Source organism: Mugil cephalus, chromosome 18 (assembly GCF_022458985.1).
Source record: "Mugil cephalus isolate CIBA_MC_2020 chromosome 18, CIBA_Mcephalus_1.1, whole genome shotgun sequence".
In the NCBI taxonomy this organism is placed as follows: Eukaryota; Metazoa; Chordata; class Actinopteri; order Mugiliformes; family Mugilidae; genus Mugil; species Mugil cephalus.
The window spans coordinates 20,575,708-20,600,346 of record NC_061787.1 but is presented as its reverse complement, the minus strand read 5'-3'; the positions used below and the strand labels follow the sequence as shown (position 1 = coordinate 20,600,346).

The 24,639-nt window shown below is 43.6% G+C and overlaps 1 protein-coding gene across 1 annotated transcript in view; it reads left to right on the top strand.

Annotated features, from left to right (window-relative positions):
- znf438 (zinc finger protein 438) overlaps positions 1-23,527 on the top strand; it is a 49,503-nt gene extending 25,976 nt beyond the window's left edge. The window contains exons 2-4 of the mRNA XM_047568385.1: positions 4,801-4,938; positions 18,670-20,442; positions 20,551-23,527. Coding sequence (XP_047424341.1) covers positions 18,698-20,442; positions 20,551-21,139 — 2,334 coding nt within the window. The 5' untranslated portion in view covers positions 4,801-4,938; positions 18,670-18,697 and the 3' untranslated portion in view covers positions 21,140-23,527. The remainder of the gene's footprint in view (positions 1-4,800; positions 4,939-18,669; positions 20,443-20,550) is intronic.
- The last annotated feature ends 1,112 nt before the right edge of the window (positions 23,528-24,639 follow it).

The following is a 24,639-nucleotide window of genomic DNA, read 5'->3' as shown; positions in this document are numbered from 1 at the left end:
GGTTTAATGCTAGAGTAGAGAGAGCAGGGCTGTAATTTTCCCGCCCCGTCCTGGAATAGAGACGACAGCTTTTCATGTGGTCTAGGCTAATTTGGGCGGCAGTTCTGCAGCTGCGGGACACCTCACACTTTTGTCTTTCTGCCAAGAGATGAAAAATATATGGAAAAGCAGCTTGTTTATAAAAGTTATGTAAAAGACACGGCCTTGCACAGATTTAGACCTACAGTAGAACTGATATAATAAAACATAATTGTCTGAGACTTTCCTTGTCCAACAAACATTGACATGGAAGTTGGAGGATCTGGTAATAGCTTTTCCAGTGCCGGTTGCAAAACCACCAAAGCTTTTAAGTAAATCTCCAAGAAATAAATCTGTTCCCTTCAGATTGTTAAACAACACAACACTGTATGGTTATCATAGGCCCAGATAAAGGGAGATAGAGGGAGAGTGAAGCAGCTGTAGTACGTAGATTGGAATTCATGGTTATCATTACAGTTGTAATGTCCACAAAGCTTGGGCGTAATGACATTTATTGTCCCCCCCATCCAGGCAAACATGCGACTACACATGGCACACGGACACAAACACAGACCTCTACCTGCTCTTTATCCCATCCGCCATATCAGGGTCTGTGTAAACATCAGGCCCGTTTGAAGTGGAAAGCCTTAATCAAGTGTAATCACTGACATCGCTAGGTGGCTGCTGACCTGAGAGGGGAGGGGAGGGCTGGAGGAGGCTGGGGAGATACCTGAGTCGGTGACATGTCAGAAAGTTTGTCCCCGTTCAGACCTTGCTTCATGTGGAATCTGATTACAGTGGATATATCTGAGAGATCTGGATCTCTGCCCACATTTTGAGGGGGTCTAGGTCACATTAGACCTCATTCCTTTGGTAATGTGAACACACAATGAGTCCTGGGTCACATTAAAGACCACTTACTCAACAGGGCTTATCTGTGGAGGAGGAGGTCAGGAACTCATTCATTCAGCAGCTATTATAAATTATCACCTGAAAATAAAGCAAGTACAGTTAGTGGAATCCAAAGTAGTAACCAAGTAGCTTCTTCAGTTCTAAATAGCTGTGAGTGTTATCTATCAGAAACTCACATGACTAGTATCTGTTAACGACCAGATACTTACCTGTCATAGCAGGAGACTGTTTGACCCGGTCCTTTTTTCCAATGAATGGAAAACAGTCTTTTACAGCTGAAGAATCTAGCATTTTTGAGGGGTTGAAGGACTTCAGATTTTCTAAAAGCAACTAATATGTGGAAAAAGTTGTTGTAGTTGATGACTTCACAGATAAAAACACAGTAGAAAGTAATAGTCTTTATAAATCAACACCAACAATAGCGTTTAATAGTACTTAACAGCATGTTGTAAGCTAATATAATGTAGCCAGGATAAAAAAAAAAAGCCTTATATCAGCGAAGACTTTTCCGTGTATAGCAGCTAAAAGCCTATACACCAGCAAATTGTTGATTTTTGAGCCTCCTTCTCACCATTACCGCAGGGTGTTTGATGAAGTTGTTGAATTGTGAACTGACTGCTGCTGAGACGATTCGGACCGTTCCTCTGCTAGCGTTAGTGATCCATTTTTAGATTTGTGTGCATTGCATTACCACTTCATTTGCATTTCGGGACTGATTATATATCCTGCATGTCACGGCTTCATCTAGTGAAGTATTTCCACTGTTGCTAGTTTCCTCCACTGACCCACTGTACTCCTCACCTGTCTTGTCAGAGCCGTCCATTCAAGCATTCGAGGATTTTTATTTTATTTCCGTGTTGGTATTGTCATGTGGTCAGCAAATAGTCGACTTCCTGCTTAAAGCAGAACCGGCTAGAGTTAAAATGAGGTATCACCCATGTCTTTATTTATCTTCATACCAGAGATTACGGTGCATATAGAAGCTTCCAGGAGTGGAGTTATAATGATAGGGGGGAGATGTTTTTGGTTCTGAAACAGCGGTAGAGATACGTTAGAGACAGTAGCTGTTAAAACACTCTACTGTGCCCCAAATGATGTCGGGAGTTTTTTGCCTACAGAGTGTGAAGCTGAGATGGGCTCTGATGAGCTAGTTGGGGACACATGTCAATGCCAGGTGTGAACATGCCCTTTGGTTAAACATTCTGTGGATAAGATTGTTTATTGTTATTTTTACCTGAAAGCAAGAAGAAGATTTTCTGATGATACCAAAACCAATGTAATACTCTTTTGCTTGTTGATACTCAGCTGTTAGTAAAATGTGAAATCACGCGCATTTCCATTCAACTTCTTTCCCATCTTTTAGGTGAGAAATTCTCAGTGATAAAACTTGAAATGCTGCAGCTGCTGTAGATTCACAAACCCAAACAGAAGCCTTTTTCCGGCAAGTTCCAGCGATCAGCCCCTCATATGGAAGAGCTTGTGAGTGGGAATGAAAATAAGCAGCGAATGTCACTGTACATCGTGTATCAATGCCTCTGTAATGTACAGTGGCCTCCGGGTGCGATTTAGAAATGAAAGAGCACTTTGTGATTAACTCTCGGCACACATACATTAACACACACTGATCCTATTGTACCAGCCAGGTCTGTCTGGCCGGCCTCTGCCTGGGCCAAAGCCTGTTAACTCCAATTCAGAGCGTAGAGGCTGGTAATGAGCACTGTCAGAGTTGACATAACAACCTCCCGCTCTGGGACTGCACTCTGGAGTCAGAGAAAGAGGGAGAGGAGATCAGTGTGCACCAGGTTGAATCTGGGATTCTGTGAAATCACCATTGAAGCGAGATTCAGTTTTTATTTGACCTGATTGGCCTATTTGGAAAGTCTAGACCTGAACACTGATGAGTGCTAATAGAGCAAAAGAGAGTTTTGATTTTAAATTTGAGCTTGCTTTTTTGATAAACTGTGTCTTCAGTGTAATTCCACTCAAAGTGAAACCGCTTTTACTTTTAATTCCCAAATACCTGGAAAGAATTAGCCTTTGAAGCTTATTACTGGAGTGTTTAGGAATTAGGAATTAATTTTAATGCATCTTGAGTTTCAAGAGCTTTACCTTTATGTGATTTAGTATTAAAATAAACACAGCGATCTGCCACAGCATTATGACCGGCAGAAGTGAATATCATTGACCATCTTTTGACGTTCAGTGTTCTGCTACGTTTACATCTTACATTCATTCATGTGGATGTTCCTTAGACATGTCCCACCCACCTAGACCACACCAGACCCCCCCCACCCCATAGCAGTGACACTCCTTGATGACAGCAGTCATCCCAAGCAGGATGCAGCCTGATACAGACACACACAAAAACGCTTTAGGAACAACTAAAAAAACATGCAGAACAGCACAAGGTGTTGGCCTGTGGGATGATCCACAGAGGCCCCTCCCCTCAACCCATAGGACCCAAAGGCCCCCACAGAAACCACAGGCCCGTTGTCCCTTCTGATGAGTGAAAGCAGTTCTGGAGAAACAAGGGAGTATAACACAATATTAGGAATGTGGTCGTAATGTTATGCCTCATTGGTGTATAGCGACTCTTCACTCCGCTTCAGCGTAAATAAATGTTTCTTTCAGCGGTGCCACGAATACACTCTGCAGACATTTGTCCTCAAGGTTATTATCCACGACAGTAGTTTTGTTGGAGATAAGCATTTTTCTATGCATCCCCTTCCTGGCTCATTAGAATCAGCTTGTTTGGAGCGGGGGACTTGCTGTGTTGTCTGAACAGGCCTCCCCCCACCCACCCCACTCTCCATCGTTGCGTGTCCTCAACTCCCGTTTCTCAATAATTTATCCAGACAACTAGAATGATTATTCTATGAATATGCACTAAAAATTCCTTTCTTGTGCTCTTTCTCTCAAACTTTGTGCGTGTCAGTGTGAGTCGAGGAGTGTGTGCATCCCGAGCAGGCGTGCAGCCGTGTGTGTGCGCAGCCCTCTTCCGCCTGAAACAAAGGAGGTGTCAGGGCGAATTAGCCCCCCCTACGACTGAACGCCCAGAGAGCTTAGAGATGCACCACAGGTTCTGCTGAGTCGCACATGAGCCGCGGTGTCTGCCTCTTCCCCCCTCTGCTTCCCCTCCTTTGCCCCCCTCCCCCCCTTCCTCCTCCTCGCCCCCTCTCCACTCCTGAGTTGCTCTAACAAGGTTGTTGGAAGAGGATAAGGCGTGTTAAATGAATAATTTACACAGAAGAGCGCTTCTTATTTATTTAATGCGGCTAGATCTGACTGAGTGGGCAGCCCGCGTCCCCGACTGCCGAGACACTGTTGGCTAAACGAGCACTTGCTCAGCTTAATGGAGGGGCCGAAGCGACAGGCATTTAGAAAGAGCAAGGGCCCCAGCTAGAGCCGGAGAAGAAGAGAGAGCTTGTTGATATTGTGCATGTGTGTCCTTGGCCACGTTTGAGTGCGGGTCATGTAGAGCTGTGATGGTGGTTTTTAAACCGTGTTACTCTATTAACCTCGACTAGAAACGCAAGAGATTTAATTTGATTTGATACCAATGCATTTTGCAACATATATAATCAGCCAAAACATTAAAACCACTGGCAGGAGAAGTAAATAACATTGACCATCTTGTGACACTTTAATGTTCTGTGGGAAACTTTTGGACCTGGCATTCATGTGGATGTTACTTAGACATGTAGCACCCACCTAGACCAGACCAGACACCCCCACCCCATAGCAATGACACTCCTTGACGGCAGCAGGATGCAGCCCGACACAGTCTACATACAAATCGCACATCAAATCTGCGATAGCGTTTTATTTATTTTTAACAGCTGAAGGCTAACATGTGCGATGTCTTCACAGGGGCCGCGTGGAGAGGGGCGGACAGGACCACAACGTGGGCAACACCCAGAAAGAGGAGGAGGAGGCGGAGGCGGAGGTGGAGGAGGAGGAGGAGGCGGAGTGAGGGGAGTGGCCAAGGAGGAAGGAGTCATCCAGTCGGTAAATGTTTTTAAGATGAGGAAGTGTCACGTGCACAGTTGATGAAGCTGCGAATAAGATGCTAACAGACACAAATTGCCTCAAAACATGAGAAAATGCACTTCAAAGTTGAAACTGGCTGGACGGTTGAAGCCCCTTGTGTTGGGGAGTTGGGGAACTTGTGTCTTTGATTTGTAGCCAAGGAAAGATGAAAAAATGTCTTGTTCCACACTAAATAGATAAGTACTTCATTAATCCCTGAGGTGAATTTGTATAATTAAGCACCAGCCATGATTCTATTTCATGAGACAGAAAATAAGATGAGGATATCCTCACTCTGACATCTGGGTACATCTGTCCATCCACCTCTTCTTCTTCTTTCTGTGGACAGAGTTATTCCCATTCAGTGGGAGCGATACATCTCTGCACAGTTCCTCCCATGAGGATGAAATCCCACAGCTCACCCTGACCTCATTATAAAAGTAGCTCATCTATCCAGCCATCACATTTCCCCTTCTCCTCACAATCTCTTAGATACACGATGATCCTCCCTACCTTCCACTCTCTCATCTTCTCCATTGGTGTTTGCGCTGGACTTAACGTGAGATTAAAAGCTTATGCAAGTCCTTGCAATGGAAAAGGTTTCCCCCCTGCCCTTGTCATTACCGATCTGGCCCTAATCTGGAACGTCTTTTAATCATGAAACATCCCTGAGTTACATTAAAGACTGAGTTTTACATGGTGTGTGTTAACGTCGCCTCTTGGTCGGTTCTTCTCCCTCTTACCTGGTTCAGTGCCTCCTCTTCCTCTGCTAGTGGAGATTAGGCATTAGAGTGAACAGCGCTCCCGTCTGATTCATTTAACAGGATCATCAGTGATCATTACGGTCCGAGGTTGACTTTGATGCTGCCAGACAGTGTTTGCTGTGGTTTTAATAACCCAGCAAAGACCCTCGATTCATGAACTCAAGACAAAGACGGACTGAAACTGACTTTCTTAAGACTTCATTTGTACAGATAAATGTGAATGAGCGTTCATGTATCCATCCCTGTTAGGGTTACGCTGGGCAAATGTGATATCTGGCAAATTTGTGTATTTTTTAACTAATTTTGATATTCCAAACACAAATCCCATATCAATATATATTTATACTACTGTGTAATATAAATAATTATGTTGTTATAATTAATGGGGAAAAGTCTCCTCTTCAAAAATGCTATAAAAATAGTACACGTTAATATTTTATTCTATTTTTTTTTTTCTACATTCATCTTTTAACCACTTTCAGTCACAAATATCACATATTGGTAAAACATGTGGAAACACATGTAGGGGTTGGGATTAGGGTTATAAGGTTAAGAAGTGCATGTATTCTTCTTTCCCTCTTTCCTCAAAGCTCACCTTTTTTCATTATTCTACAAAGGCAGCTCCTTTGAATATTTTATTCTCAGGCCTGTATTAAAAAGGGTCTGAAGCTAAGTTATATCTACACTGTAACAACTACACATCAAGCCTTAGACCTTGGTTCCTCCCAGTGGAAACACAGGTTAGGGTTGGGGTTATAGGGTTAGGAAGTTCCTGTTTGTACAGATCAGTGGTGTAATATTCATTTTTTAACATTACCTAGTCACCTGCACATCCAGCAGTTTATTCCCTCCAAAAGTCCAACTGATGTTAAATAGGAACGAGCTGCCTCTCGTTGACCTGCTTTCAGAAGCCCAAGATTCACCTCAACAGGAGACACCATCTGCATATTCTTTTGATCTTGCACCGGGTCTCTAGGAGCAGGCGTCATTAAGGAAGTTTGCACACCGTTCCCTCTTCCTCTCACCGTTGCTGAAGCTCTGAACGTGTGCCCTTCACTCCGTCGCAGCCCCCCCCCCTCAAAGTCCTCCACTTTGCCACTGCCCTTCGTTTTCAAAGCCTCGCTAAGTTGGGTTGAAAGCTAAAACCACTCTTCTGTCCTTCACCGCTAAGCTGATGTGTTTGTGTCTGTGTTGCCCTTGGGGTGGGTTACCTCCACCTCCATCCCACCCACCCCTCCTCCCCATCCATCTCATCTCTTCTCCTCCCCACCTTGCTGTTTATCCGTCTCTGGGCTCGTCACGTCCCTGAACCTGCTCTAATTAGCATCCCACACAACACGGTTTATTTACTCAGGTACCAACAGGAGGGGAGGGAGGTGAGAATGAAAGGGAGTTGGAGAAAGAGAGAGAGAGAGAGAGAGAGGTCTGGGATCATGAAGAGAGGCAGAAATGATTCAGAGAATCAAAGAGCTATGAGACTCTCTCACACCGGATCTAGGGGTGTAATGATAGTTAGAAAGACACGATGCAGAAAGTCGAGAAAGTGAGAGACGGAGAACTTTCCCGCCTCTCCACGCCTCCTCTCTGCCTTTTCCAGCGTTTCATCTGAGATGCAGAGTGCCTAAAATTAGCAAGCTGGCAAGCTTCCTTCCTCCCTCCTTCCCAGGGCCTCCATTAAAGTTCTCCCATTGCATTGAGTGATCATTAAGGTGTGACTGGGAGCGCAGGTGTTTTCTTAGCGTCCCAGTCGAGGCTGCAGTGGCATCACTTTTCCTCATCAAGGCCAACATCCCCAAAAAAAAAAAAAATCGCTGCAATATTCATCTGCAGGGGAGTGTTTTAAATGTGTGTTTGAGCAGCTTTTTCTACTTGCATGTGTGTTCTGTTACAGCGAGCAATCTGGAGGAGCAGATTAATAAATGAAGGACGAAGGGAGAGGACAGAGATGCGTAGATGCAGATGGACATCTCCTCTTGTTTACCTACGCAAGCAGGGCACATCGTTCGAACATCTGTGTTCAACAGATCGTGTGATTGTGCAGCATACTTGTGTGAGCCAAGTATGCTGTGTCCTAGAATACATCCCACAACATGCATCTGCTGGTAACACATCTATGGAAGTGTGCTTTAAATTGACTAAACTATACGACATGTCGTCCTGTCAAGTCTCTCCTTAGAGGCATTCCTGGATGCATATTAATAAAAGAAATATTGGCGCACTGAGCCAGGGTTTGCACAGACTAGTCGACTAGTCAATTTTACACAGTTTAGTTTTGTACCATGTCGACTAGTCACTGATCATGTGACAATAACAACGTGGACGTCTCCTCCACAGGTGAGGAGCCCAGTGGCTCATTGTAGTAAACCAACAGTGGTTCATCAAGTTTTGTGGAAATACTTTACTAACGATGAAGCCCATACCACCGTCACATGTCAGTTCTGGCTTTTGCTAACGCTAGTAGAGTTACAGTCCAAAGCCTCTGGACAGCAGTCAGTTAACAACTTCACCAAATAGTAACAGAGAGAAGGAGGCTGCACATCAAGAATTTGATAAAGTTATTAGACCTGTAGTACATGGAGAAGTCTTCACTATCCCATCATCAACAACAACACACTGTGGAGTACTATTAAATGCTATTGATGGTGCTGAGATACAGCCTGTTTTCATACAGGCATTTCTGCAGGTCACAGTATGTAGCACATGAGATGTCGGGTTTCAGCATATGCATTCAGGTCAAAAATATAGATGTCATTGTTGCGTAGAGAGTTGTGTAACCAGTATTGGCTACAGACAGCACAATTGTGAGATTATTTTTCTACAGTCACAGAAAGCATCCCCCACTTTTAAGGAGATGATTTTGCAACCGCTTTGTTTGTTGGTAGCACGCTGAAGCCTTGTACACACGGTGAACTGTAAACCTCCTTCGTATCCTGATTGCAGTGTGGTCGTCTTGGCTCAAAGCTCTTTGAAAGAAATTTTCCCAACATCACAGTCCACACTTGGCACCAGTTCCATTTTGCCTCTTTGTTGTGTGACAAATGGGGTGTTTGTACACCTGGGATTGGAGGAAGATTTTACATATCGGTTTCTGAACTGGTCAACTGTATAATTTCATCTCTAACAATGCTATTAAGGGTGTGCTTTTCTAAACTAGACAGCACAGAATGAGAAAGAAAAAAGTTTTCTTGGCTTCTAGTGTTTTTTTTTGTTTGTTGTTTTTTTTTTAGACATTTCTACCATAAATAAGGAATGGCCTCCTGAGGCTTTATTTGTTTCGTTATTTCGGAGATGAACACCTTTCATCTGTGTCCTGTGTTGAACACCGACTGGTGTTTTTGTGTGATACTAGTATGACATCATTTCCTTTGGTCAGTAAGCAACATGAGCTCATTGCTACTTCCTGACGTCGGTGACGGTGCATTTATGAAAGGAAATACACCCATCAGCCACAACAATATGAGAACAGGAGAATTGAGCATTGATCATTATGTGACCTGGCATTTGTGTGGATGTTACATAGGCCACGTTTACAGTAATACAGTTTTTGGGTGAAACCAGTGTTGCATGTTTAGGCCGTCATGACAGATGGGATTTTTCCATGACTGGAACTGCACCTTTTTGAATCCAGGTCCCAGGATGTAAAAGACAAATAAGTTTCCTCTTTTCATTTGTGTGTCTAGCCCCCGATGTCTAACAACAACAACATTAATGGCGGACTACAGGCTTGTGACGCTGCTGCATCAGATATTGACCCTTGGTGGGTTGCTAGGGCAATATATACAGTTGCTTTACCTTTACGATGAGCGAAAAAACATTACAGACTGTAATCCGGACTGTATGTTGGTATACAGCGCAAGATTTAGGCCCATGCTCCGTCTCTTCTTCCTTTTTTGGCTGAGTTTTGTAGCAGAAACAGCACCACACATAGACCTGGGAAATGTACTACAGCCTTTCCACAACTAGTTGCGGTTTTGCAATTTATTGATATTTATGCAGAAATTCCTGAAACGACGCCAAGGAAAACTGGAGAAAAAAAGATTGTTTTGGTACGTGTGGACGTGGCCTTAAACATGTAGCACTCAGCTAGACCAGACCAGACACCCCCACCCCGTAGCAATGACACTCCTTGATGGCAGCAGACATCCCCAGCAGGATGCAGCCTGACACAGACACACAAAAAACTGTTTAGGAACAGCACAAGGTGTTGACCTGGCCTCCAAATTCACTAGATCCCAAACTGATGGATGATCCACAGAGGCTCCTCCCCTCAGCCCATAGCACCCAAAGGCCCCCACTAACATCCTGTGACCAGACACCACAGGACACCCTCAGAAGACCCGTTCTCTGATGAGTCGTAACTGTTTTGGAGGCACAAGGGAGACCTTCACAATATTAGGAATGTGGTCATAATGTTATGCCTTATTGGTGTATGTCACTGCTGGTTCACAGACTTGATTGCAGCAGTGTGGCATTTTAAATTGCCTGTGCGCACAAGCTGTCACAGTGCCTTGTTGTTGTGTATAATTTAACAATTTAATCCCAACTTGTCAAACTAAAATGCCAAACCTCTTTCCTTTGAGTTCCAAATCATTAATGCATCTCCATCTTATCAGACACTTCTTGTCATCTCTTCGCGCTGCTTTTCTTTCTCTCCCCCAGCCCCTCCCTTCATTTTTCCACCACTCTTTAGTGCTGTTTGACCTATTCAGAGGAGTCCAAATGTCACAGCGGAGGGAAAGGTCAGGTAAAGGTTTAGTGCTGAGCAAAGTCTGGATGGAGAACACAGTGCTGGGGGGTGCCTGAGGGGTGTGGTAGCAGGGGCACGTTAACACTTTAGACCTTGAACGCGCTTGCACACACTCGGCCACGCCGCTGTCACATCCGCTCCGTATCGACGCCACTCAGCTCAAAGCCGCCGGCCGTTGTCATCCGTGTGTGTGTGTGTGTTTATGTGCGCTCATATGCTCATTTGGTTCAGCTGCAGCTGAAGATGATTGAGGACGTTACAGCTTCCCGGGGATGACACATGGCCTTGTTGGACATCAGGTCAAAGGTCACTGGTTGTCAGGGGTTTACAGCATCCTGCCTTCAAAGGGATTGTTTTTTTTTTATTGAGGTTAGGCTTCTCTGTAGTGACCATTCTCTGGAGTGACCACTCTTGGTTTTCTACCTAGCCTCCTCCTTCTGTTTTAATGTCCAAGCTGGCAAATATTTTAGAAGAAGAGGAACTAAAATCACCAGAGGGTAGAGTTTATGGTGTTGGGTGACCAGAAGTAGAGTAGAGAACACAGGTTTTCTGGAGCCAAGGTACGAGCTACCCTCTCCACACTACATTAACTGACAGAAAGATTTATTGGGCTGATTCCAGTCGACTCTAGGAGAATACCAGGGTGACAAGAAAATACATTAGGAATCTACAGGAGAGGAACTTAATTTAAGATCAGATACTGAATATTTAAAGATCAGGACTGGATCTGGACGTCCCTCTATTTCCTTATTTTTAAGACGTAAAGTCAAAGGAAGCTAAACATCACGAGTCTCTGCACACTCTACACAAGGAATAGCGGTTTAGCAACAGGATTTCTATATTGATTCATCTACATCCACATGCAGGGCAGAGCAGCCGGATCCTAATTGGAATGGATTTCTCCCTTTGCATTGATTTGCTCAGGTGACAGTGGATGACATACGGTCGTGTGTGTTGGCGTGTGTGTTTTGTGTGGAAGCGTTGAATACCATATGGTGCTCTAATATTCTCTCTTGCAACACCTTTCACTATTTGTTGTCCGGTGTAAAAAATAAAAAGGTGAAAGGAGCAGCTGTATGCTACCAACTCACCGATCATTGTGTGTGTGTGTGTGTATGCATGTACTGCCTCCTCCTTGGCTCTCTCTCGTTCAGCAGACCTCTGGGATGAAACGAGGACCTCTGCAAACACTGATTTCATTTTCCTCATGACCGCTTTCGCTCCAGACCCTAGCTCCCCGGCATGCACGCACACATATGCATACACACACACACACAAACACACACACACATAGCTGTATAACTCACAAGTGCCCCTAAGGCTGCAGAGCAAAGATGAGCAGTTAGCATGCGTGCAGGGAGAAGCAATCGAGCACAGATAACTCTTGAGCTCATTCAGGAGGAAAAAATAAAATTGGGATGAGCTAATATCCTCGTGGGCTGCAGGATTCGCAGACCATATTTTTTTTTTAATAAGCGTCCTCAAACGACAACTTATTAACTTTTGAACCACTTCCGAATATTTCTACTTATCCCACATGCCGCGTATATGTGTTTGTATTTGTGTGTGTGAGAGAGGGAGAGGGAGGAGCGAAAGATGGCCGCTGGACATGGCTTCTCTCAGCCGGCTGGCCCCGACCCCCTGTGCTCTGCCCTCTTATCTAGCCCAGATCCTGGCCTTTCATCTGGGCTAAAACCTGGGGGGAGCTTGGCCTCTGCTGAGTTTTTTTAGCCCTTCCTCCCACATAGACACACACACACACACATACACTTCATTCCAGACCCCCTCCGTCTCAAGGCTCTATCTGCGAGTCCCAGATGAGCATCAGCTCTCACCTACAAGAAAGATAACAAACCTCACACTTCTCTGCTCTATGCTCTGCTTTCCCCAACTTAAAACAACTCACCTTTCTTATTATCTACTACAAGATGATCAGATGAGATTGAAGCCCTATTTGCAGAGGACTAGTTTTACCTGGGGATGTCATGTAATTTAGAAATGACCCCTACATCTGTGGTTTGTGTTTTACCCAAATTCACTGACATTATCCCTGGTTACGAGGTCTCTGCTACTTTCCATGACGTACCTGTCAGTATTTAAATCAGATTCACTTTTACAGATGTGATGAACACGTTATTGCATGAGCTTGCTTTTTTCCTGTGTTGGGGTCTGACTCTGCACCCAAGCATCTGTCCAAACTTTGATTTGCATTGCGGCCTTCAGAGTTCTTGACTAAAAAGAGAGCCAACGAAACATGGAGAAACCATGTGATTTTTACTTTACAAGAAGATTTGCGCAGGATTAAAAGCACAGGTGACCTACTCAATTATTACAAATTACTAGACACTCACAGGTTAAACTAGTCCTGTGCAAATCTAAACTGTTTCTGCTTCCTCTCCCGTACATGTTACAGTTAATTTTAAACCTCTACACTTTGACAGCTTAGTTATTTAGTAACAGATTGATGCATCACTAAATAAAGTTCAGCACATCAAAGTTTATTGCTACACATGTCCTCCATCTCATCATCCTTCAAGATTTCATTCTTTTTTTCTGTGTTAGGGTCTGCATCCTATGGCATCTTGACTTTGCACCCAAACATCTGTCCAAACATTGATTTATATAGCAGCCTTCATAATTCTTGACTGAAAAGAGGCAGAAACAGAAGCCATCAATCAAACACGACTCATAATAAAAAAAGATTCTATCTGGATTAGGTTGATTGCATAACCTCTGCAATTATTACAAATTACTAGAGGTACCCAGGGAAAATGAGTCCTTTTCTAATTGTCAACTTTTAAAACCAAATAAATCTGGCTTGTAGTTGGGTCCCAGCTGAGAGCAGAATGCTGGAGTCGGCAGTTTTAACAGTAGCTGGCTAAAAGCAAAACCAGAGAATGCACCAGGGGATGCTACCCAAACACAATGCTCTCCATGTTTTGACTTTTCACACAGCGGCCTGTTCTCCTCTCACTAAGTTGCATTAGCGGCTAACAATAGCTACGTTGTTTTGGCTGGTCAGCCCATCGGTCTTGGCTGGAACCACCTCTTCATGTGACCCAGGTCCAGGTTTGAGAGTGTGAGCTTTTTGTGTTTATACCATTTCATTCCATTCCAGGTGGATGCCTGGCCCGTCCACACACTGCCCTCCTGCTCAACCCTGACCTGTTTCCAGCATAAACAGCAGATCCTCACCTCTCACCCCTCTAGCTTTACCTGATAATCTGTCTCTGTGGACCACCACCCCCCTCAAACACACACACACAAACACCCCCTTCTTCTTCTCTTTCTCCCTCGGTCTCCTACATTCTCTCCAGAAACCAGGTTTTTGCATCACCCCAGCCCTGACCTCTGACCCCGGTCAGATTAGAGCGGTCGGCGTTTCAAATCCAGCAGCAGATTGAGTAGCATCTGTGACCTCTCCCCTCTCCTCGTTGTGTTATTCCCTCTCGAGTCATGAGGAGCCTTCTCAGATCTAAGTAACATTTAAAGTGAAGCACGTTTGTAGTTTAAGACTTCGGAAAGTATTCAGACCCTTTCCCTTTTAATTGATTAAATGTCACAATTATCACCCATAATTAAATCAAAATCAGCAGCTAATCAAATAAAAGTTAACATATTTGTGTCTTTTGTCATGATGCATACACATAAAAAGTCACTGCTCTTGGTTCTGGTAGTATCAACCCTTCAGATCAGATTTCAAGCAGATTGACAACATCCAACCGCCATGACAAGAGCATGAACAACACTTTATAGCTGGCCACTCCTGGTCTTTTTGTAATTTTTATGGTCCATAGTGTGAACGTAATATTAGTTGGTCAGACTTTAGAGAGGATAGATCAAGGCCATGACTCAGTAAAGACCTCAAACAGTGTACCTAGAGTTGGAGTTTAAATTATTCATGAAGCATAAGGAAAAGGATTCTCTAGTCGGATGAAACAAAAACTAAAAATTTTCAACATGATGTCTGTTTCCAGAACATGGAAACGGTTTCTCGTGTACTTGTCAAAACCCCAAGTAAGGGACATATGCTGAGTTTTATCAAGTTTTCATCAAGTCAAATGTTTGGCCTGAACAGAGACCTGACTCTGCTCATCACCTAGCCCAATTTCATAGTTGTGTTCTGAGTCTGAAATTTTTAATTGACTCTTATTTTTGTGACTTTGACAAATACCTAAGCTTGATTTGATCTCTGATATTTCCCATGTTTTCTTTGTTTGTTTTTTTGAAATTGATCTTAAGCAAAACCCCTTGAGTATCTACAAACTGAATGTGAGTGTCCTAGTAGAGGAAATTAAAACGAGAGTGATTAGAATGTGTTCATATATTTATAGCTTTAGTTTTGTCTCTGTCCTTCACTGTAGCGTCTCTGCTGTTCTTCCAGCGGTATCAGGATCATTATGAACTGACAAGCGTTTATGGATGTGGCTCTTAAGCATCTGTGGCTCTGGCTTTTCTCTTGTTTGGTTTCCTTCTATGCTTGAATACCACAAGAACCATCTGAGGAGAATGACACATCAGCTGACACCATTAAATCAACACATGAACACATGATTGCCTGCTCTTCACATGTGTCTTGTACCTCTTCCATGAGGCTGAACTGAGACAAAAACAGAAAAACAGAACAGACATACTTGGAGGGGAAGAAGAATGGAAAGTCATGGTGAAATTACCAAAAGAAATGGCAGGAGATAACATTTATTTATGCAAAGTGAACAAACAAAAGAAAAATCTAAATCGCATCAATATTCGGTGTTTGCCTTCAAATCAGCATCAATTCTGATTGGTACACTTGGACAAAATCAGGGATTTTGCAGGATTGTAGTCAGGTGTATCATCAACCAATTATATCAAACAGGCGCTAACGCTCATCAGTGTCACATGTAAGTCGAAACATAGTCATTAACTGAAACAGAAACAGCTGTGTAGGAGGCCTAAAACTGGATGAGGAACAGCCAATATACATTACTACGATGTTATGATATTGCGATATATTGCAATATTCTGAGTAATAAACTGAGTGGGATAAAAACAGTTATTGCACTTCTACATAAAGTGGATCAAGTTTGTTGCCATTTAAATGTCGAGATAGAGTTCACAATGTGTGTCAACGTTTGAACACTCCACTGAACAGATGTAAAAATAAAATGCCTAAATACTGTGTTATCCAGTGTAGTTTGCTTTGGGTGTGTTTCAAGTTTTGCCACCGGCGCCATGCTCACCTGTCTACTTCTTCGACTGCCTCGCTCAGCACTGCAGGGAATGCTGTGTAGCGAGGTGGCGCTACAGCAACACCTTGCGGAGCGGAGGTTTGGTAGTCATTCACAATGGGCCCAAAACATGACTTTTTCATTTTCTTTTAAAATTGATATTAACATTCAAAAATGATACTGTATCGGAAGAAAAAGTACCGCGATATATTGCGATATCGGTTCCTTGCAAGTCTGCATTTCTGCAAATGGACTCAGGGATTTGGTCTGGATTAATGGTGTCCTCATTGCTGAGAAGTACAGGCAGATACTTACCCATCATGCAGTACCATGATGGAGGCATATGATTGGTCTCAAATTTATTCTGCAGCATGAGAAAGACCCCAAACATACATCCAAGAACTATCTTCAGGGTAAAGAAGAACAAGAAGTCTTGGAAGTGATGGCATGGCCCCCTAAGAGCCCTGATCTCAACATCATCCAGTGTGTTTGGGATTACTTGAAGAGTGGGAAGGATTTAAGGAACCCTACATCCACAGAAGATCTGTGGTTAGCTCTCCAAGATGTCTGGAACAACCTACTAGCCCAGGTCTTTCAAAAACTATGTATAAGTATACCTAGAAGAATTGATGCTGTCTTGAAGGCAAAGGGTGGTAACACAGAATATTGATTTGATTTAAATTTCTCTTCTGTTCATTCACTGCATTTTGTTAACTGATGAAAACAAACTATTAACACTTGGATTTTTTAAAACATTCTTTGTTTACAGCATTTTTTCCTACCTGCCTAAAAGTTTTGCACAGTTCCTTTATATATACACCATTGATACTTTCAGCATACTGACTAAGTAGCTGAAGCCTGGTGCTCTGCAATCATCAGTGTCACTTCCCTGTTGTACCGACGTTGCCAGGCGTATCCAGACACAGTTCTCAGAATATGAGTCTAGTAACATGGTACTTGGATGTCATCATGAGGTGTGTTTGAATCAGAGGAAAATAGTATTCATTATACAGAAGCATTGTGTAACAACTATTTATTTTAATTCTTTCACTTCTTGCACTCTACTTCTGCATGTATGTTATTGTGAAATGTTTGGCAAATCCTTATTCTGTTTAGTTTCTTGAAATATTAGATGTTTTCAAGTGATAAAATGCAGTACATCCCTACGCTGACCAGACTGTTCCAGTACCATTTTCCGTGTGGAATGAGACAATCAGACTTTGTAAAGATGACTTTGTTTTTGTGAGGACTGACTTGGTGTCAGGTGATGTCTGCTGAATAGTCTGTGACCAAAGGATTATGGCTCCTTCCTCGGCTGTTGATACACACTTTTTCCACCCCTTGTATCCAGCTGCATACTTTGACATTGTTGAAGCAGTCGACTAGCATTACCCCCAATCCTTTTTTATATTTCATACCTACATAAAATGTCCAGGGGAAGACATATCCCATGGTTTTATTCCACTCTTGAGTCTTCAGCCAAAGTCACAGTCAAATGGGAATCAACTATCCACACAGAGGAGGAATATCTCTAGTTTTATGGAGTCGTAATGCGGTATGGGTACTGTACAAATAATCTCTCTGCTCAGAAACACTTCCAGCTGTTAAACAATATGCCCTTTGCTGTTTTTTTTCTCTTCGTCATTCTTTTGAAGGTAAAAAGTTCCTTTGCTTTTAAAGTGCATAGCAAGGCTTTATTTTTTTCTCTTTTTCTTATGAAACAAATGATTTTGTTGAGAGTTAGCCTTTTGTAACACCTCCAGATTGTTGCACTTTTATGCTGATTAGCATTTCAGAATGGAGCTGGAAGTCTGCCTGGATCAAATGCCACAATTGAAAGTCGGGTCATAATGTTAATTTCAAACCTCAGAGTCTGTTCACAATTAGGCCCTTTGAAGGTTTCCACTGTAATCTCTCCCTCCTTTAGATATAAAGATACAGCACTGATATACACGAAGGCAATTTTGCCTTTTTTTGTTTTTAAAACCATACCTGTGGCTTATGATTGATGGATGGAAACTGTTTGGTAGATTGAGATAATAAGGACTTGTTTAAAACCTCACTCTGAGGTTATAGTTTCCCCGTAGCCTTCAGCAGTATTTTGTAACTGCACTGTGAGAAAGGAAAAGCCTTCCTCCCCACTGGGCAACCATGAAATGTTATTTGTGAACAAGGGATGACAAAGTAAATCCAGGGGATTTTTTTTCTGGGGCATCCTTGTTGCCTTCGGCCAGGTTAGAGTGCCGGTCAGGTGAAGACAAGATGAGAGGGGAGCCCTCTCTTCATTTGGTAGGGATCCTGCCGTTGGGCAGCTTTCACGCTCTACTGGCTGATCCTTCCAGGAAGTGAGGGGAGGTACAAGGAGCCCCCCACAGATCCTCAGCATGTACCATGGCTGCCTGCTGAGCCCATATCAAAGGGGGCAGTTTGTCCTTAGCCTGGGGGGACAGGGAGTCTGTTGTTGGCAACCTGAGAGACATGAGTAATAGGACAGCTTGTCACACTTGTGCAGATGACTGTATTTTTGACGGTGCATGTTTGCTTCTGTCCTGCTTGGGTTGCAGAGTAATGACCACTATTAAAAGACCTTTTGACCTTCTGCAGAGAGGTTACATTTATTTTAATGATGTTGGCAGCTTCAGACGAGACCAGGAAATCATGCCGCCACCTGAGTTATTCCTGTTAATGGTGTTAGACAGTACAGACAGATGCATGCATTCACTGTAGGGGTACAGAGCAGTCGACTTCACTGCTGTGCCGTGACGCTTTAAGCATCATGTCTACTAGTCACTGATCATTCGACAATAACAATATGGCAGGTGAGGAGGCCAGGGGTCATTGCAGCAAACTAGCAGCGGTTCATCAAGATTATTGAAATACTTTACTACCCCTGATTCACACATGATGCTGTTGCTGTAGTGTTGATGTAGACACTTGAGGTTTGCAGTTCTGATGGAAATTTTTTTCTATTTTTGTGCTTGTGTTTCAGTTGGTAGCGAGTGAGTCCAGCCCATCCGATGAAGAGCCTTCAGTTCCGGAGCATTGCCCCCAAGGCCCCGGCAGTTGTGCCCTCCCCCTCCCCTGCAGTCCTGTCCTGCCAGCCTCCGTCCGCCCTCCCCGAGGCCACCACCGCCTCCAGCCCAAAGTCCATCATCGTGCCCACCCAAAACTATGCACTGATGCAAATAGCAGGTCAAGATGGCACATTCTCCCTGGTGGCGCTGCCCCCTTCTGTCGCATCTCAGACACCACAGCAAACCCAGTCGATCCAGAAGAACCTCAAGTTGCCCATTCCCAGATACCAGCCAGTGAGGAGCAAGGGGACCCAGGATAAGGTCAAATCTCCACCAACACCTACCAGGGTGAAAACCGCCTCAAACGTTTCTGTGGCAGTACAGACCAAGTCAGTGGAGACTGGAGGATCAACCGCAATGAAGAAAGAGACCAAGCACACAAAGGAAACTCTGGTTCCCAAAGAGGAGCCCTCAGAGCAAGTCATTTTCATTGATTCAGCCTCCTCTGACATTTCTGTCACCGCTCTTCTGCCAGACAATGCTGTCCTCTACCCAGGTTCTCAGTTGGAACGAGTGCCAGATGGCTCTGAACGACCTACAGCTACTGGTCTTATTCAGAGTCTCCAGTACCCTACTACTGCTGTCAAAACCTCGCCGGGGAAATCCACAGAGGAAAGGAAGACTACAGTGAGGATGTGTCAATCTAAGCCAGCTGCTGCCCAGCCCCAGAGCAGTATCACAGTCTTGTCCCCAGCTATCTTCAGTAAAGCGGTCCAGATTATCCCATCCCCTCCCAAGGGTAAACTGCCTATCTTGCCCTACTCTAAAATGAAGAGCAGTCTCATCCCACCTGCCAAGCTCAACAATTTATCCCCAGAGAAGAAAACCTTCTCTTCCCAGACGGGACTTAAAAACCCCGTAGATGCTACATCCAAGACCTCTGAAACACCTGAAGCCTTGAGTCACAACCACGTGCCAAACTCCACTACGCAGTTGCAGGCCAAGAACATACACATGCCTGTTGTGGCAACCCTACAGAAACCACCTGGCAAGAAGAGAGGAAGAAAGAGAAAGACAATGGAAGACATTTTAGCTTTTGAGGCTCGCAAGAAGAGGTCATTGTCTTTCTTTCGCAGAAGGGTTCCTGATAAATCTCCAGCAGTTGTTCCGAGTTCCAAACAAAAGGAGGTGGATATTTCAAAGAAATACCGCAGTATTCGACCTAAGCCCATGTTGGTTATGGAGACAGTTCCCCAACTAGTTAGTTTACCTGCCATCACTCCGGATGGCCAAGAACAGGAGCTCATACTTGGTCACCAGCTCCCCAACACTACCACAACAAAGACCCTGGACTGTCCGCCCCAAGCAGCGCCAGTAACCCTCCACCTGAGAGGCGGCTCTCACCCCCGACTGTTTATAGGAAGCCGTCCGCTTCACCGATGCCCGACCTGCAGCCGCTGTTTCCAGTTCAAACATCACCTCCAGAGCCACATGAACAGTCACACCAACAGTCGGCCCTACATCTGCCCTGTGTGTCGCAAGGCCTACGCTCACTCAGGCAGCCTGAGCACCCACATGAAGCTTCACCACTCCGAGGTACGACCACGTCGGTCTTTGAGCTGTGAGTTCTGTGAGAAGTCCTTCGGATATGTGGGGGTGTACTTCAGTCATCTGAGGGAGGTCCACAAGGTGGTGCTGACGGTAGAGCCATCAATCAGCCAACATGAGGACGACGTGTCTGTGGAGGGGTGAGATCATCACTGATTGAGATTAGTACTAAACAGTTGCAACTACATGATTGTAAGATATTAATTGCCAGATTAAAGATAGTTACTAATTGATGTTTTCACCACCAGGGCCAACTCACCAGATCCGGCTGATGAACAGGATCGTGAAGACCCTGTGGAGTTGCAGATTAAATGTGGCCGCTGCCAAGCTATCACTCCCACCTTTGCAGACATGAAGATGCATTTGCTTTATGTGCATGGGGAGGAGGTGCACATTCGGCTACACAATGGCCAGCCTCCACGGGGTGGCCGCGAGGCTGAGAATGAACTGGTGAAGCACGCGGCGCACTACTGGCGCCAGCTCAACGAGAGGCGCAATCTCGTCAAGTGTGGCAGCTGCGATGAAGAATTCTTTTCCTTCTCCAAGCTCAAGAGGCACATCATGTCCCACCACCGTGGAAGTGAGGGGGAGGACAGTGGGACGTTGTCATCACCGGAGAGCAGTGTAGGGCTCGGTGTCCTGGCAGCGGGTGCAGCTTTTAACTGTGTGCTCTGCAGCGAGGTGTTGAACACTAAAGAAATAGTTATGGAGCACTGGAGGAGTCGCCACCACTGTGAGCAGCCTGGCCTGCTGTGGGACGCCCTGAGCTCCTACTCCGGCCAGGAAGAGGGGGAGGCAGACGGGGATCTGAACACTCCCGCTCTGAGCCCACATTAGCCAGCCTAGCGCTTGGACGGGCATGGAGCCCTTCACCAAGGTTCCTCCTCCTCCTTGTACTCACTCAGTCCTAACAATCAGCAGCACAGGGATAGAGAGTTTCTCTTACGTTTTTTAGCACTAGTTTCATCTTTCACCAGCTGAGGCATTTGACTTGGTCCAAAAAAAGAAAAAAAGAAAAACAAAATCAAATCCACGGTGAAAATTGATCTTCGTGTTACAACTCTTAAGGGATATTCTCACTAGGTCAGAGAATCCACTTTTATAAACAGTATAATTTTTCATAGTATTTTGATTGCACTGTTCTGTTCTTGGATTGTTTTTGTTCTGAGGTATGTATTTAAAATCCTGTTGGAGATTAGATGATTATTTTTTTCTACTGGTTATTTAAATGTTATTAAGAGGGTAATTTATAACCTAACTGACAACAGTATATCTAGTAAAAGGTCGTTTCATCCTTTAATTGATCATTGATCTAGCCATGCAGATTATTTGGTGGTACAGGCTTCTTTTTGAGATAGCTGAAAGTGGATGTGGATACATTTATCACCCTCATTTTCCCTCTTCACTTTTCCTCTTTGTCAAAAAGTCATTGCAGCTTTCTCAGCTAGATCACTTTATTAAAAACTCATACTTGTACCATTAACATCCGTTTATCTTGTTGCAGCTGGTTACACTATTAGTGCTGTGAGATGACATGTATCAACAGAATTTTTCTAAGCGTCTCTCTAACCCACATGGACGCCCAAACTTAGTTTCCTTTTAGATGTGAATACCACAAAGACGCTCCATTCACCAAACCACCAAATCTGCATGGCTAGACACCACTACTTTGAAAGTGAGAAAAATATTTGTTAGTTAGAGTGGACTGAATTGTTAAAATGCTAAAAAAAAAAGAAAAGTATAAGGTCTACTATCACACTGGGGGGCAATTTATCCACAAGCCTTGGATTACAACAGATTAAATAGAAAATCGGTTTCTGCACAATCCTTCGACGGGATGTTTGTCATGTAGTGGAGGAAGCATCAAAATGTTCAGCTATGACTTGAACTTCCACCTCATGGTCTTATTAAGGGCAGGACAAGGGTCCCTCTTTTCAACATGGGCCCACGAAGGAACACTTTCATAACCAGCACCCAAGTGACATCCTTGTTGCCTTTCTTGGAAAACAAAAAAAAAAGGAAGAAAAAGAAATCGGTGTTCATGCGTAACGTGGCTTATCATCGTCCTCTGTAGGCCGAGTTCTATCTTCTTGACTTGTTGATTAATGCCTATATGTGTATTCTGTGACATGCCAAGGGTCTATTCACACTAGTGATTGTAGAAGTGAGTATTGCATTTTAGGCTTTTCTCAACATGAAAAAAAAGAAAAGAAAAATTGACAAAATACCGTTTGTTGAGTTAGAGCAGATGAATGAATACCTGTTGTCAACCAGCTCATGTACGCACCTGTGGAACTGTGTGCACCCAGACTCTGACCAGAGTTGATATAAACTGTCGTCAAGTCCAGAAAAATATGCTATTTTATATTCTAGATTAAAACAGAGTTCTTTTAGTATATTTATGCTCGTGATTGGAACCAGCACTGAGACATTTGTTACATTTGCTTCTTATGAGTTTTATTATTTTTGTGTGTGTGTTTCTTGGTCGGGACGTCCCGTTACTACATGGCAGGTAGCTCTGTTAACATTTTGTCTGTGTTTTATTCATATGAAGAAAAAAAAAAGTCACAGGGTGAAGTGAATGTACCTGAATGTTTTAAAACCCCTACCAAAAGTATATATATATATATATAAACATATATATAGACTTATTATTTAGATAGATTATATAGATATATTGAGAAAAATTATATATAAATATATATATATTTAGTAACTAGTGAATCAGCCGCTTTGTTCTGTCACAGTGGAGGAGAGGAGCAAGATGCATATATATATATTCTTTCATTGCCAAACACTGGCAACAAAAGCCATGCAGAGCTGTCCTTACGTGTCTGACACAAAACGCAGGGCTGTGAACGAAGGGCAACTCACCGACATCCACGGCTGATGCAGCAGCAGGAGGAGTCGTAGCGTTCATTGGTGGGATGCCCTTTTGTTCTCCAGCCCTCAACGCAAACCAGGAAGTGACAGGATTAAGGCTCAGACTCTTCTTTTACTCAGCTACACGAGAAACACAAGACGACCGTCGCACAAGTTGAAAAATATATAAAAAAAAAAAAAAAAAAAAATAAGTAAAAATACAGACCTAATCCCACAGTAGGTGATATGATGTGTTGACTGTGTCAAAAATAATAAAAGACTGAAAGTGTTTGTGCTCGTAACTGTTTATGTATCCGATGAACCTGATGTTTATGAGAATAAAAAAATATGCTTTGTTGAGGACACTGTTGTCGGAACAGGTTTGTTCATACATGCACTGATCAGCCACATCATTATGGCCTCACTGACAGGTGAGGTAAACAACACTGATCATCTTGTGACAATTCAGTCTTAAGAACGTGGTCATAATGTTATGCCTGATCAGTGAACCTTAAAGCCCTAACAGGACTCTCTCTGCTGAGCCGCATGCAGCAGAGAAAGAAACATGTACTAATTAAGGGAAATAAAAGAAACAACCTCATGACGGCATGTTTTAATGAAAGAATCCTACACAGCCTCCTCATATTTAATCATTTGATGAGTTCATTCTTGTTTAGATCTATTAGCGTCCTCCTAGTCCCGCGTATACACTTAAAACCCTGCAGACATGTACTCCGATAAAAACAACAGACTGAGAGTAGACCCAAAGTAGACGGGAGGGTGGGGTTGTGGTGAACTCATCAGAGGCGATTTAGAGAATGGCATTAATGGATATTTCACTCTGGAAAGGTGTGTGTGTTTGTGTGTGTGTGTGCAGCATGTAAGGGTCAAGCAAAGTGGGTTAGCCAAAGGGCTTTTAGGAGCCCACATATGCCTCACCTCTGGGCTCCTCCCCTCCCAACAGACCTTCCATCTGTCTGCTTTAGCATCACAACATCCTCAGACCTACATCTATCTGTGTGCATGTGTGCGTGCGAGCGTGCGAAGCTCTTTTTGACATTGAATAGGATTTTTTATTTTATTTTTTTAAACGCATTAAAATACATTTCAGTGAAAGAAAGTGGGTTAGGAACACTTTTGTGAAAGACTGCTATGGTTCAGAAGAAGTACAAAAACAAGTCTTGCGTCTTGTGATGGCTTTATATTTAATGAATGAAACTTTGAGTTGTTCCTAAACCGTTTTTGTGGATGTAGTGCTGGGGATGGCTGCTACTATGAAGAGTGTCTTTACTATGGGGTGGGGGTGCCTGGTCTACACATCTAAGTAACATCCACATTAATACCAGGTCCAAAAGTTTCCCAGCAAAACATTGAATTGTAATAGGATGGTTAATGTTATTTACTGTACATCTATGGTCACTTCCTTTACTCTGATAACTTGTACTGCCATTCTTTAGTTGATTTATAGTTTGCAA